Source organism: Bufo bufo, chromosome 1 (assembly GCF_905171765.1).
Source record: "Bufo bufo chromosome 1, aBufBuf1.1, whole genome shotgun sequence".
In the NCBI taxonomy this organism is placed as follows: Eukaryota; Metazoa; Chordata; class Amphibia; order Anura; family Bufonidae; genus Bufo; species Bufo bufo.
The window spans coordinates 509,148,924-509,165,460 of NC_053389.1; the positions used below are offsets into that span (position 1 = coordinate 509,148,924).

The 16,537-nt window shown below is 41.3% G+C and overlaps 1 protein-coding gene across 1 annotated transcript in view; it reads right to left on the reverse strand.

Moving 5' to 3' along the window:
- Positions 1–16,537, reverse strand: part of DOCK4 (dedicator of cytokinesis 4) — a 321,839-nt gene that overhangs the window by 166,092 nt on the left and 139,210 nt on the right. The window contains exons 14-15 of the mRNA XM_040411036.1: positions 4,405–4,530; positions 3,810–3,934 (exon numbers count right to left, since the gene is read on the reverse strand). Of these exons, the coding sequence (XP_040266970.1) occupies positions 3,810–3,934; positions 4,405–4,530 (251 nt within the window). The remainder of the gene's footprint in view (positions 1–3,809; positions 3,935–4,404; positions 4,531–16,537) is intronic.

Sequence of the window (16,537 nt, forward strand, 5' to 3'; positions counted from 1 at the left end):
TTAAAAAATATGGTGCGTATCCTGAGCAGCAGATTTCTCAATGTAACAGACATAAGTACTTCACATATTACAAAGCTGGCTGCCTGCAGCTACCACTAGGGTGCTCTGCGCACAGGAATTTATACAGTGCAATGGAATCTATTACAATGTCTTTGCACTGAGATCCCCCAGTAATAGCAGATGCATGAAAATACAGTTTTTTCACTTCAGAATGTCAGAAGCAGAGATCAACATCAGTCCCCTCTCCCTCTCAGGCCCAGTAGCAGGCACGTCGTGGTCTGCCTTTATTAAAGGTATAACACGGATTACCAAAATCTACATCTATACATCACAGTGAATGCCTACAACATACAGGAATAGGTTAACAGAAGTTGAGCATCCAATATCATCTGCTGTTTGGTGCATTCAGTTAAAGCGTATTTATCACAAATTACTGATGTGCAATCAGTAGTAGATTATATGTTCAAGTTAAGTATCTTTTATAGCGTTAGCGTAAGCTTGTCTCATTTTCACAAACTTCAATTTTGAAGTAAATGAGTCTACGGATGCCTTGTGTCTACCCCGTTACGGACCACCCACTGTCTTTTGTCGCCACTGTTTTAGAGGGAGCCGAGAGCTTCTGTTAACACTCCTGATCTACAAACGGACTGTAACTAATAGCTTCATAAGTGATCTGCAGTCAGCACTGGGGACCTACAAAGGATCTCAGGACGGTAAATTCAGTAATCCTGCAGTTAGGGCACACTAGTATTGCCCTAACCACATCCTGTTCCATAGTGACACAGTGCATAGTGTGTTAGCATACAGGAGTATGCTAACACACTATAAGTATAAAATACATTTCTAAGACAGTAATTCCTTAATGGGAGTATAAAAATGTAATGAAAAAAAAATTCTTGCAAATTTAAGATTATTTTTCATAAAATATATTTTTGTGCATACTTTTCATAAAAGCAAAAAAAAAATTACACTTATTATTCACACAATCAAAATAACCTGTAAACAATAAAAACAAAAAAAAAAAAAAAAAAAAATCGCTTTTACTATATTTACAAATTTATATATACCGATATATATATATATATATATATATATATATATATTATATATAAATAACTTTGTTATATAATTATATATATATATATATATATATATATATATATATATGTTTTATTTTTTTTGCAAATATAGTAAAAGCTATTTTTGACTTTTCATTTTTATTTTATTGTTTACAGGTTATTTTGGTTGTGTGAATAATAAGTGTGTATATATATATATTACAAAGTTATTTATGTACACTCCCATAGTGCACCAAATAAAATGCAATTAAAACAAGGCTTACTCATCCATGTCAATGAGGCTCTGACCAATCAGTATGTGAGATTACATGATCCACCAATCAGCTTTGAAATCTTGCATTCTAAGTGGGCAGAACCCCTGATGAATATGAATGAGCAGCCATTTTGCAGGGAACATATTAGGCTCTATTCCAGAGATCAAAAACCTTCCGGACTGCAGCTGCTGTGAAACTACAACTCCCAGCGTGCACACTTACTCGGCTGTTAATGTAACTCCCACAGAAGTGAAAGGACGATTCTGGGGGTTGTAGTTTCAGAACAGCTGGAGTGCAGGAGGATGCTGATAGAGGCTGTATTCACATGACAGTTTTGGCACATTTTAGTGTGTGCATTAGGTACGCTCCCATGCACCCCACAAAGGAAATAAGACTGTTCTTTTAGCATGATATGTGCCAGAAAAACATCTTCACTGTATAGGAAAGCATAGCTTTTTTTTGGGCGTGTACAGTGTCATACGTTTTGGGCTTACATATATGAAGAGGGATTTTCACTTTCCAAGTTCCAAGGGAGTAACCATATAAAGGGCGCAGGTGTCCTATGACAAGTCCTGTCATCACTGCCAAGCCTCCTTGTTCTTCTTCATGATGAAGATAGTTTAATATGACATTGGTGGTATGTTTGGGGTTGTTGTTCTGCTTCAGAATAAATTTGGAGCCAATCAGACTAATCTCTGATGACTACATGGATAAGTATCTGCCTGTTCTTGTCAACAAAGGACACAATTAATCCTGACCAAATCTATTTGCTGAAATGAAGCCCTAAACTTGCAAGGAACCTGCACCATGCTTTACTGTCACCTGCGTGTGTGTTCACAGGCGTTGTTTACTAAATAAACAAAGAAAGGCGCGCCATAGGGTAAATACCGTATGCACGGGTAAAAAAAAAAAAGAATACTCCAAGCAGAGGCTCACCTTAGAGGGTTGTGCAAATGATAGGCACAACCCTATTGTAGACATGATGGGAATAATTTCAATTCCCAGAAAAGGTCAGTGTGCAGCCACGGATGTAGGTCCCCTTGAGGAGTATGCCTGAAGCCTCACAGAGAATTATTTTTGCAGAAATAGACGCAGCACCATCCTTCGGCGCAAAATGAACCAACCAATCAGAAGTTGCAAGTTGCAGGAGTCTTCATCAAACGTTTCTTTATAATTTTTTTCACAAACACTTCACACGTGTGAAGTGTTTGTGAAAAAATAATAAAGAAACATTTGATGAAGACTCCTGGTTGGTTCATTTAGCGCCGAAGGATGGAGCTGCGTCTATTTCTGCTTACTGTCGCCTGCAGACACTCATTATTGTTCCACTCTCCAGACCATCAGCAAACAAACTGCCTTCTGTTACAGCCAAATATTTCAAATTTTGACAGTCCAGAGCACCTGCTGCCATTTTTCTGCACTCCAGTTCCAATGCTTAGTTGAGTGGCTTAGCCTTGTTGAAGATATGGCTTTTTGGCCCCAATTCTTCTATGAAGGCCACTTCTAAGCAGACTTCTCCAAACAGTAGATGGTTGTACCTAACAGTGCCGTAACTAGATGACTGACCCCACAGCAAATAATTGAATGCCCCCCCCCAAAACCAAGCAACTCTTTCGCAACCCCATCCTTCCGTGCAACCTCCAATCCTGTGGCTAGTTAAAATCGCTCCTGAATGGGCCTCTTTTGAGGTTGGGGGCCTAAAGCAGCAGTTTTCTGTCATTCCACTGTTTTCTGTCATTTCTGAACTGATGGCACTGCTGGACATCTTCTAATTTTAAATAAGCATGATGTGTCTCTCCTATTTCCTTGGCCGGTCATCAGTGTGGTCAGGATTAATGGTGTCCTCAGTGCTGAGAAATACAGGCAGATACCTATTATGCAATAACATCAAGGAGATGTCTGATTGGCTTGGCTTCAAACTTATTCCGCAGCAGAGCAAGGACACCAAACATACAGCCAATGCCATTAAAAACTATATTCAGAATAAAGAAGAACACGAAGTCCTGCACAGGATACAGGAAAACTAACTGGTTGCTGGAAGCCGGATCACTGTGACCCCCACTGAACCCGAGAGTGGGGGCCCCCATGATCCCATCCTGATGAAGTCTGAGCATGTGCCCTCCCGCTCCATTCATTTTCTATGGGACTGCTGGAGATAGCCGAGTACAAAGCTCAGCAATTTCTGGCAGTCCTATAAAGAATGAATGGAGTGCGAGGGCGCATGCTTGGCCTTCCATTTCTTCAGGACAGGGTCATGGGACCCCCCCCTCTCTGGATTTTTGGGGGTCTCAGCAGTTGGATCCCCAGTAATCAGATAGTTATCCCCTATTTTGTGGATATGGATAACTTTAATACTTGACATAACCCCTTTAAAGTTATAGTTTGCCATAGCTGTGATCACTTCAATATATGCAGAAGCCACAAAACTAGTGTGAACAGCCTGTTTCACAAAAAATGTAAATGCTTTCAAATTTACCTTTAGAATCTGTCCCTCATTGTTCACAATTACCATGGTAACTTGAACATTTCTTGCAACACTTTTTCCCCCCTTTTCAAATTCTCCTTTTTCTATAGTGATGTATAAATCGTTCCTCATTTCACCTGCAAAAAAAGTAAGCAAAAAGAACAAAAAGGAAACAAGGTTACAAAATCTTGGAAATTGAATGTATTAATCAAATTATATGCTATATTTACTTCAGATGAACAGAATCAAGGGCAAGAACTATGTAGACATTTCTTTAAAATGTCATGTTGCCGTTGTCAGTGATAGTAGTAGCCATTATAAGATGTTCGGATGCTACACACAATTTTTTCCCCATTTGATATATTCTGTTATGTGATATGGGAAATGAAGTGTTAGGAAAAATTCTCAAAGTGGGATGTCAGTTTAAAGTTAATAAAAAGCAAGAACAAGAAATAGCAATGTGTAAAACTGGATCGTATTAATGTAACTAAGGAAACATCTTGTAATGCAATAATCATGGCTGGAAAAGTCTTTTTGGGGAACGTTAGCAATTACTAAAAGATCTGCAGCTACTGCAACATATACTTTTTGTTTTCCTCAAGCTTACCAGGCATAATGACATCGGAGAAGCCGAGCTTTCTTGTTATAGAGACCCCACGGGTAAACACTGAAGAGTAATCTCTTCTAATTTGTTCAATGTCTCCATGAAGCAGCTGAAGAGAAACTGCCAAGCCTGGAAGAAAAGTGAGAAAAGGGCTCAGAAGTTAAGCATTCAGGAGAAATTCTGAGGCTATTTTGAATTAAATTCAGCAAATGAAGCATAACTCAAGTAGTCAGAACCAGACTAGCCATGCTGAAGAGTGAATTCCAGTAGACCAGACAACCAAAGCTTTATCTACTTTATAGATGAATATGTAAGGAAGCAAATATTCAGTGATCACACCTATGCCTGGATTGTTTTAGAAGTCTTAACATCAGATGAGTACTGTACTTCTAATTTCTATTACCACTGAGAATGTGCATGGAACTCATTATAGTACAATAGTACTTTTCATCACTTTAGAGTTCAGTGAAACAGTAGCATTTCTACAGTACTTCAGAACAGTGAATGGTGCCTTTCCCAAGATACTCTACTGTCACATACTTGGCCACAGCTGAAGCTTGTGAAGGCCATGAGCCAACTGTACACTACTGGTGACCACAAACAATAGGCTTCGTTCATGAAAATTGTTCTAACAGGCGAACGTGTGCTCCACAAATGTCTGCTTTAATTTTTCCAGAACAGGCTTGAAAATTTAATCTGGAATCTGACTGCTTGTTAAAGGCAACATTTACAGGGTTGTTTTCATGCATAATGTCTATTGCAACACACAGTGTGGTCACAGATACATATACCATTGACACAAAGCTAGCAAGTTTCAAATTACTAGACATTAATTTTGTCGTTTCGGTTTTTACCACAGATGAAGCCTGAGAGTGAAATACGTGTTGTGGTGCTCTGTCCTGGTCTGAATATCAGCTGTTTAGTGCAAGTTTTTATATCGCAAGGCACCAAAAACATTACCCAACTATATGTAGCTTGCACCACTCTATCACTAGCATCAAAACTTCCAACTAGGAAGAAGAGGCTGTTCTGCCCCATCTTTATTAATTTGATTACAAGAAATGAGGTGTTTTCCGAAACAAGGGAACGTTACATTTTCCAGAAAATCACGTTAATCAAATGTTATTGTTTATTTACAGATTGTGTTTCTGCAAGATATTAAATAATTTAAGAAAAAAAGGCATGCAATTAATGAACAGTCAAGTGACAAAATGAAAAACTAGTTGAACACTATGGGGGGACATTTACTAAGCATGTTGCACCAGAATTATAGCGTAAAATGCGCCAAAAAGAACGGCATTTTGATTTACACCAAATATATCAACTGTTTTCTACACAATGTTCACTATAAAGAATGCATCACGCCAGAAATTCTAAATGTCAAAGTGGGAAGGGCTATTAAATTGGCGCATATTACACCTCATTTATCATCCTCTTATCAGCAGAAATGCCTCAAATTGTTGCAGACAATTAAGCCAGTTTATGTGGTGGTGTTTTGTGTAAAAAGTCGCATTTATGGCATAAAGATGCAACTTTTTGTCAAAAAGTCCCATTTATGAAAAGAAAACAAACTCGTCGTGGGAACAAGTGACAGGTAAGTATTAAAACAGGATGCAATTATTTTTATCTAATATAAATGAGAAAAACAACAGGGTTTAACAAAAACAAAATAACTAAAACGTCCCAAGTCTGAGACAAAAGTCGCAAATTACCACTGGACATGTCGTAAATGTGCTTCAAAAGTCACAAGTCCATTCGGGCAGGGTTGGCTGAAATGGCGCATTTCAGTTTATAAAAGTTGCATTTTAGTGCTATTAGCAGAGGGCCAGCAAGCGCTCACCTCCTCCCGCTGGCCCTCTCTGCCCATGAAATCCTGCGCCGTACCGGTCCTCATTCGGCGCAGGCGCTCTGAGAGAAGGACGCTCGCTTGCCAGCAACTTCCTCAGTGCGCCTGCGCCGATTACGTCACACTACACCCGGAAGAGAAGACTGCCAGCATCAGCGATAATAGTCAGTCTTCTCTTCCGGGTGTAGTGTGACGTAATCGGCGCAGGAGCACTGAGGAAGGAGCTGGCAAGTGCGCGTCCTTCACTCAGTACGCCTGCGCCGATCGAGGAACGTTACGGCGCAAGCGCAGGAATTTAGCAGCAGACGGGGCCAACGGGAGGAGGAGAGCGCTCGCTGGCCCTGTCTATCAAGAGGAGATGGGGCGTGTCTAGAAGCGGCAGATGCGGCGGCTACCAGCAAGTACACGCCCAACTTGCTGGTAGTGAAGAAATTTGCATATGATAAAAGTATGATTTTTACAAAAAATAAGCCACAGACAAAAGGTAGGACATGTATGATTGCACTCAGCTGACATGAGCAAATAGCTTATGTCGGCTAATGAAAATTGCACAATAGGGGGCGACAGAAGCCCTTGAACCTGCTCACACAACTTTTGCGAATTGGCTGAAAAAGGGTGCACGGCATGGGCTGGGAAGAGGGTGGGCCAGGCCAGTTTATGCCGTAGAAAATGGCCTTAAAGAGTAACTAAACTTTTGTACTAACTTTTAATTTGTTTATTTATAAATTTTCAAATTTTACAGTACTTTTTCACCCCTAGAGCGCACCATTCAATGGTGCGCTAAAACTCAGTTCTCCCTACAGGATTAGTGAGCGGAGCGGGATCTTGACATGCAGTTCTCTTAGCTGAGCGGAGCAGACACCCATGTGCTATGCCAGCAGTTAGTAATAGTCCAGAGAGCACAGGCAGAAGCAGCAATATGCGCTCCTGGCAACCCTCCCTGCGCTGATGCGGCCCCATTCATAAAATTAGTACTCCATACAACGCTGACAACTCAGCGGTGTAAGGCGAACTGAGTTTTAGCGCACCAGTAACTGGTGCGCTTTAGGGGTGAAAAAGTACTAGAAAAATAGAAAAGTAAAATATTTTTTAGGGAGTTAGGGACAACATTAGAAGTTAGTACAAAAGTTTAGTTACTCTTTAAAGCATTTCCGAATTTCCTTGCGCTTCGTGGTAACAAATATTTTTTTTTTCTCAAATGGCAGTGTTACAAAGTAAAAGTAAGAAGCCTGGGAACACAAGATCATCCATAATGCCGTGCAGCCAGCCAATCCACAGATTGACATAACAGGGGATGGGCTAAGTCCTATAAAAGCCTTATCCGTGCGGTCTCCGTCATTTCATCTGTTGAGCCGAGCATAGGGAGAGACATGCCAAGCACTCATGAGCTAGGGACAGTGTTGCTGAAAACTGTTTTAAAAAGAATATTGGATAAGGAGAGTGCAGGGACAGTGCAGTGAGAGATTTTTTGAGACTGTAGGGAGAACATAGTGAGACAGCAGAGAGACTGCAGGGTTGAGGTGTAATCACCGTGTGCATCTTGTTCAACTGCAGCAACATTCATAGTTAATCTGTTATTTTATGCATGGACTTACTGTGCCTCAGTATTAATATATTTCTGCATGCATCTTGTTCAACTGCTGCGACATTCATCTGTTATTTTATACATAGATTTACTGCACCTCAGACTCAGTATTAAAGGGTGGTCTAATATATCGCTGTGTGCATCTTGTTCAACTGCTGCCATATTTATAGTTAATACGTTACTTATAGAGTAGACTGACTGTGCCTCAGTATCAAAGGGTGGTCTAATATATCGCCACATGTATCTTGTTTAACTGCTGCCACATTCTTAGTTAATCCATTACACTACTGATACAGTTACTGAGGCTTGCTCTACTAAGTGGGCTTCTTATTAAGTGGAGTTAAAGAAAAGGAGACAAGGAGCAGGAAACTAAGGTTGGATATAATTTCCTTGTGTGTTGTGGCTTAATTCTAGGTAGCTCCTTCAACTACAGCAGACAGGGTCTAATTCTAAATCATATTACTGTTTTACTTTTTTACTGTTGTAATCCCTATTTAGTATGTGTTGCACAATTGACAACGCAGTCAAGTGCACATCTTGCATGATGTATGCAGTCCTGGAACAGCCATTCGAGGGTGTATATCTTTTGTTCGAGATGTGAGCAAATTACCCGTTTGGAATCGCAAATCGGGTCTCTAAACGGGCATATTGCAATACTGAGAGGCATTGACAATTTGCAAAAGAGTTTGCTTCTCACCGAGCAAGCACTCTTTGGGGTAGATGAGGGGGAGGGTGACAGAGAGGAGGCTGAGGAAAGTGAGGTAGCTAGCTGGGTAATAGTTCCAGGGAGGCTAGCCCTGATCTGACACACCCCAACAAGTTTGCACGTTTGGCAGATGAGGGGGATGTCAGTCCAGGGATGGCACTGCTGCAGCCGGACACTTCCTCTGCCAGTCAGGGGAATGTCAGCTCCAGTAAGCAGGGAACCAGGAGAGGGCAGGGCAGGCAGACAGGTGCTGGTAGTGGGAGACTCCATTATTAGGGGAACAGATAGGGAAATCTGTCACAAAGACTGATCGCCGAACAGTGTGCTGTCTTCCTGGCGCTAGAGTTTGACACATTGCGGATCGGGTTGACATATTACTGGGAGGGGCTGGAGAAGATCCAGCGGTCATGGTCTATATCGGAACCAATGACAAAGTTAGAGGTAGGTGGAGAGTCCTTAAAAATGATTTCAGGGATTTAGGTCAAAAGCTTAGGGCAAGGACCTCAAAGGTAGTATTTTCCGAAATACTGCCTGTACCACGAGCCACACAAGAAAGGCAAAGGGACTGGGGGGTAGGGAAATTACATTATAGGAGGGGAAACTAGGGCAGATAGAGACCGGGGGCAAGGTAGTGGGACTGGGGGAGGAATGGAAGGAGGGACTAGAACAGTTCAGAAGGAAAGGTGTAGGGTAAAAAATATACATAAACCTCTCAAATGTATGTATACCAATGCCAGAAGCCGACTAATAAAACTGGGGAGCTGGAATTAGGCATGTGTGAGGAGAACTATGACATAGTGGGAATTACTGAGACATGGCTGGATGATAGCTATGACTGAGCGGGTTAATGTACAGGGTTTACAGTCTGTTTAGAAAGGATCGCCAACACCGAGAGGGGGGAGGGGTTTGCCTTTACATAAAGTCTTGTCTAAAGCCCACACTTCGTGATGATATAAGGTGAGGGACATGAACATGTGGAGTCACCTGTGGGTAGAGATACATGGAGCTAAAAACAACAACAATTTACTAATAGGAGTTTACTATAAACCACTAATATACCAGAGTCCACAGAAAATCTACTACTAAACGAGATAGACGAGGCGGCAAACCATAATGAGGTGGTTATTATGGGGGACTTCAACTACCCAGATATAGACTGGGAAATTGAAACTGTATATCTCATAAAGGAAACAGGTTCTTGGCAAAACTAAAGACAATTACCTCGCTCCAACTGGTTTAAGGACCCGACTAGAGGGACGGCCATACTGGACTTAGTATCAACCAATAGGCCTGACAAATCAACAGAACGTGCAGGTTGGTGGACACCTGGGAAATAGTGACCATAAAGGTTAATAACCTTCCAATTATCATTCAAAAGAGCGGTTTCTACAGGGAGGAACAAAAATACCAAACTTCAAAAAAGCTAAATTTAGCTAACTAAGAGATGGCCATAGGCCTAACTAACTGGGACAAAGTCCTCAAAAATAAAAATACAGCCACAAAATAAGATATCTTTAAAAACATCCTAAAATCTCATTGTGAGAGGTACATACCGTATGGGAATAAAAGGTTAAGGAACAAAAAGAAACCAATGTGGATAAATAGAACTGTAAAGAAAGTAATAAAGACAAAAAGAAAAGCATATAAATAACTAAAACAGGAGGGTAGCACGGAAGCACTGAAAACTATACTAAACTAAAGGAAAAAAATAGAACATGTAAAAAAACAAATAAAAGCGGCCAAACTAGAGACCGAGAGATTAATTGCCAAAGAGTAAAACTAACCCTAAAATGTTCTTCAATTATATAAATGTTAAAAAGTATAAATCTGAAATTGTGTCGGCCCTTTAAAGAGTAATGAGGGGGGAGTCGCAGAGAGCGACGAGGAGAAAGCAAAGCTGTTAAATATTTTTTTTCTCCAATGTATTCACTGAGGAAAATAAACTGTTAGATGACATGCAGAATGTAAAAATAAATTCCCCATTAAAAGTGTCCTGTCTGACCCAGGAAGAAGTACATCAGCGACTTAAAAAGATTAAAATAGACAAATTCGCCAGGACCGGATGGCATACACCCCCGTATCCTAAGGGAATTAAGTAATGTCATAGCCAGACCCTTATTTCTGATATTTGCGGACTCTATGCCGACAGGGAATGTCCCACAGGATTGGTGCATGGCAAATGTGGTGCCAATATTCAAAAAGGGTCCAAAAACAGAGCCTGGAAACTATAGGCCGGTAAGTTTAACATCTGTTGTGGGTAAACTGTTTGAAGGTTTTCTGAGAGATGCTATCTTAGAGCATCTTAACGGAAATAAGCAAATAACGCCATATCAGCATGGCTTCGTGAGGGATCGGTCATGCCAAACAAATTTAATCAGTTTCTATGAGGAGGTAAGTTCTAGACTTGACAGCGGCGAATCAATGGATGTCGCATATCTGGACTTCTCCAAAACATTTGACACTGTACCACATAAAAGGTTAGTATATAAAATGAGAATGCTCGGACTGGGAGAAAACGTCTGTATGTGGGTAAGTAACTAGCTCAATGATAGAAAACAGAGGGTGGCTATTAACGGTACACACTCAGATTGGGTCACTGTCACTAGTGGGGTACCTCAGGGGTCAGTATTGGGCCCTATTCTCTTCAATATTTTTATTAATAATCTTGTAGAAGGCTTGCATACTAAAGTATCAATTTTCGCAGATGACACTAAACTGTGTAAAGTAATTAACACTGAAGAGGACAGTATACTACTACAGAGGGATCTGGATAGATTGGAGGCTTGGGCAGATAAGTGGCAGATGAGGTTTAACACTGACAAATGTAAAGTTATGCACATGGGAAGGAATAATGCAAGTCACCCGTACATACTAAATGGTAAAACACTCGGTAACACTGACATGGAAAAGGATCTAGGAATTTTAATAAACAGCAAACTAAGCTGCAAAAACCAGTGTCAGGCAGCTGCTGCCAAGGCCAATAAGATAATGGGTTGCATCAAAAGGGGCATAGATGCCCGTGATAAGAACACAGTCCTACCACTTTACAAATCGCTAGTCAGACCACACATGGAGTACGGTCTACAGTTCTGGGCTCCTGTAAACAAGGCAGACATAGCAGAGCTGGAGAGGGTCCAGAGTAGGGAAACTAAAGTAATAACTGGAATGGGGCAACTACAGTACCCTGAAAGATTATCAAAATTAGGGTTATTCACTTTAGAAAAAAAGACGACTGAGGGGACATCTAATTAATATGAATAAATATATCAAGGGGTCAGTACAGAGATCTATCCCATCATCTATTTATCCCCAGGACTGTGACTGTGACGAGGGGACATCCTCGGTTTGTACACAAACATAGAAAAGGATTCTTTATGGTAAGAGCAGTGAGACTATGGAACTCTCTGCCTGAGGAGGTGGTGATGGTGAGTACAATAAAGGAATTCAAGAGGGCCCTGGATGTATTTCTCGAGCGTAATAATATTACAGGCTATAGCTACTAGAGAGGGGTCGTTGATCCAGGGAGTTAGTCTCATTGGAGTCGGGAAGGAATTTTTATTCCCCTCAAGTGGGGAAAATTGGCTTCTACCTCACAGGGTTTTTTTTTTTTTTTGCCTTTCTCTAGATCAACTTGCAGGATAACAGGCCGCAGGCCGAACTGGATGGACAAATGTCTTTTTTCGGCCTTATGTAGTATGTTACTGTACACTATGGCCAACAAACAGTTGCCTGGGCCCTCCAAAGGAATGGGCACTGGCAAAAATGTTGCTGTAGCTGACACAAGTAGCAACAGAAGAAGGGGGTGGAAGCAGCCACAGCAGCAGGCCAGAGCTGCGAATGTCATTCAACAATCCAGCTGTACTGGAACGGTTGACTCGCTCTTCAACATCATCTCAAGTGACAACAGATACACAGCCAGGAATCGGTGGTTTCCTCTTACACTACGCACAGTTGGCATGGCCCAGGAACTGCCTCTGTGCCCTCACCTGTCCTGAATCTGCCTCTTGCTTTTGCTGCTCCTTCTGCTAGCCAAGTAATGTATGCCGCCGGCTCTGCTCCATTTTTAAGCGAGGATGAGCTTTGTGAGGACAGTCAGCAGTTACAGGCCAGCACAGACTAGGTGGAGAGGTCCACTGCGGACTCCTCTAGGTGTGCAACTACCAAGTGTCCAGGGGCGGCGTTAACTGTGTTGGAGCCCAGGCTGCTCTGCCTTTTTTCATTGTTTCCCCACCCCAGCCTCTGCATATACCCGCCCTCCTATTGCCTTGTGTCATCCTTTGGTCCGGCCGAGATCCCGCACCTGTGCGCTGCCTCGCCGGAGCATGCACACTGCGATGCCTATTGTGGGCATGGCATCGCTTTAACTACTGCACATGCGCCGGCAAACGCCACATTGCCGTTGGTTTCGTGCCGTTCACCTGCGCAGTAGTTAAAATGATGCCGTGCCAACAATGGGCATCGCAGTGTGCATGCCCCGGCCCGGCGAAGCAGTGCACAGGTGCGGGATCTCGGCCGGACCGAAGGATGACGCAAGGGAATAGGAGGGCGGGCATAGCCAAAGGCTGGGGCAGGGTAACAATGAAAAAAGGCAGAGCAGCCTGGGCTCCAACACAGTGAACGACGCCCCTGGGCATTTGTGAGTGCTCCTTTGCATATGAATAAAAGTTCGTTTTTCCAGCTTCTGCAAGTGTTAAGAAAAAGACAAAGGTACCATTACATTCATGTATAGGTGTGCTATAGGACAATGTAAGCACTGTATATGGCCATATTGAGGTGACAGACTCTCTTTAACCCCATTCAAATTATTGAAGCTGAGCTGCAATATCAAGCACTGCCACTATAAGATGTATAGTTTTCTGAAACAGCTGATCAGCAGGGGTGCCAGGACTTGGACCCCACTGATATGATAATGATGATTTATCCTGGGGATAGGCTATTATTTCCCAGTTAAACCCTTTAATGGGTATAGATTTCTATAAGACTACATGTATGTATTCTGAAAAGTGTTGAGCGGATCGAGCTTCAGATCATAGATCCAAAGTCGATTTGTTCAAACACTTAGTTTTAATGCTGTACGGTGACCTGTCTCCGTACAGCATTAGAATGTATTGCCTCTGTTGAGGCAAACTTCGTTTCACCTAAGTCGCGCAAGACTTCGGTATTCATTTCTGCATATTTAAAAACATTTAAAATTAGCAATCCGAAGTTGTCTTTGGTACAAAACTCGGCTTCGGATTCTGAATTTTAAACATTGTTAAAGATGCTGAAACGAATATCGAATTCATTCACTAAAGTTTCGCGCAAACTTCAGGTGAAACAATTTTAGCCTCAACAGAGGCAATACATTTTAATGCTGTACGGAGACATGTCATGGTACAGCATTAAAACAAAGTGTTTGAACTAAGTGACTTCAGATCTATGATCCGAAGCTCGATTCACTCAAGCCTAATTCTGACCATGAAGTCATGTGTTATGCATTACCAAACAGAAGGAGATGGGGCCGATGGAAAAGGACAAACACATGACCACAGGTTCGGGGACACAGAATTTGAGGAGAGGAAGGGTAATTCATCTGATATCCCTGCTTCTTCTAATACTTTCAAAAGTAATACATTCTGCAGTCTAGAAGCATCTCTAAACCTGTTTAACACTGGAAGTGGATTATCACAAACATGACTAAAGGACCTTTTACACAGGGCGATGGTCTGAACATTCAAAGGCTCGTTTGTCGTTGAACACATCTTTTACGTAGACATGAATATTATCATTTGCCAGCATCAGTCGGCAAACAGGGCATGTGCTGCCTACAATAATGCAAACTTCATAGGGACCAACAATTGTCCATCTGAACATACAGGAGATGATTACACTACGTAAATGGAAGAAAACAAGCTCTGACTGACCTGCCATATCATCAGTCAGCACTTGTTGCAGACAGATTATCTGCTCATGTAAAATGACTTTAATAGAATGATCATATGTCAAACAGGTAACATAAAATGTGATGTGGTAAAATGTCCTAACAGTTCTTTGCAAAGCAGGTCAGAGCCGAGGTGGCCAAAAGTCTACATTTAGTAAAGCCTGGCTGTGCCATAGTGTGAAATGTGATGGCTGGAATATGTTTGGCAATCTTGTACAGTTATGTCTAACGTATTCATTAGGAATGCAAAGACTGATTTATCACTCAACAAAAACGGTCACTGGTGACTTGCCCCAAAAATGGTCAAACCATGTTTCGAAGATGTTAAGGTCACCTATGCTAAAACAGGCTGTTGGAGCAGTGAGCCAAGGGCTTTTCTTGCTACCTTTATCCAAGACCAAATTTTGTTTTACAGAAATGGAGAATGTGTTCTACAAGTCAGACCTGGCACAGGGCTTGTTCGCATCTTCTACTGGTTATGTGTAGGAGACATATATCATTAGTCGGGGTAGATATTATTATCCAGGGTATAGCTTATGTAAAACTTGTAATAAAAACAAGTTTACTTTATTGGACATAACTTCATAATAAATTAGAGGGAAAAACATCAACTGTGTTCACAATTGTTCTTCTGAAGGAAAGGATTTTCACACAAGATATGCAGCAGTAAGGTAGCATGTAGTCACATAAGTATTGAGTGAATACAGCAAGTCAATGCCAATGATAACAAGACATAAAAGTAAAGAAATGCTTTACACCCTATTAACTACTGCCTAGTTAAGAGTTCTCATATTCTCAGTCCAAAGAAATTAGTCCTCTTACACAGGCTGATCGGCAATAAACAAGTAGTTCAAATTGTTTAAATTGCCTTTTATGCAGGCCGATGCATAGTATTCACTTCCCATTCACTTTACATATTGGTGGCAATCGATCCCGTTTACACAGGGTGATGTGCTGCTGACAAATGGTTGTGGGTGCCGCATGGAAGATGTGATCACCTGACAAATGGTTGTGGGTGCCGCACGGAAGATGTGATCACCTGACAAATGGTTGTGGGTGCCGCACGGAAGATGTGATCACCTGACAAATGATTGTGGGTGCCGCACGGAAGATGTGATCACCTGACAAATGGTTGTGGGTGCCGCATGGAAGATGTGATCACCTGAAAAATGGTTGTGGGTGTCGCATGGAAGATGTGATCACCTGACAAATGGTTGTGGGTGCCGCATGGAAGATGTGATCACCTGAAAAATGGTTGTGGGTGCCGCATGGAAGATGAACACATATACAAAGCAATATAATAATCAGGTGCTGATAAACAGAATGAAGAGCAAGCATAAAAACCGACCAAAAAGCAAATGTGAACTTCCGAATCATGAAACAATGAATTCTAAACAACGTAAGCTTTACTACACTGTGGTTCTAGTAGTATATTAAGTAATAAAATAAATGTTATATACATGGTACAGTGGGCCGCCAAACACATCAAGACAACCTACAAGTACTGCCAGGTTTTGAACATTTCCAAACTCTCCACAGAGTCATGTAAGCAGTAACCTGGAGTCTTTATGTCTGTTGAGAACCTTCTCAGCCTGACAATAAAATAAGTATATTAGGACATAAATGTGGAGCATACAAACTTTAGTGAGAGGGAAAAGAATACCAATACAATCACAGCGAATATATATTTGTTGCAACATGTCACTTACTATATACAAATAGTACAAAAGGTGGGTATTAAGCTAATGGTCTCATTGCTGTTTATGTATCAGGTGGCAGGTCACTAGTGAACAGCAAAGTATGTAAGATTTGTAAGAGCCAGAATGGCAGAGTATGCCTGGATCTGATGTATCGGTGTACACATACCTATGTATCTGTGCCAGCTTTGAATAATTAGTAGAAATAAAAATTAACAAAAAAAAAAAATAAACTTTTCAGAGAACCACATTCACAGCAAAAGCAATAAAACAATATTTGAGAATATTCAAAGCTTTCCTGACTCGAAAAACAGATGCAATTATCTCTTACTGATCTAGACACCTACAATAGTCAATAATCAAATGCATATAAAAGGTAATA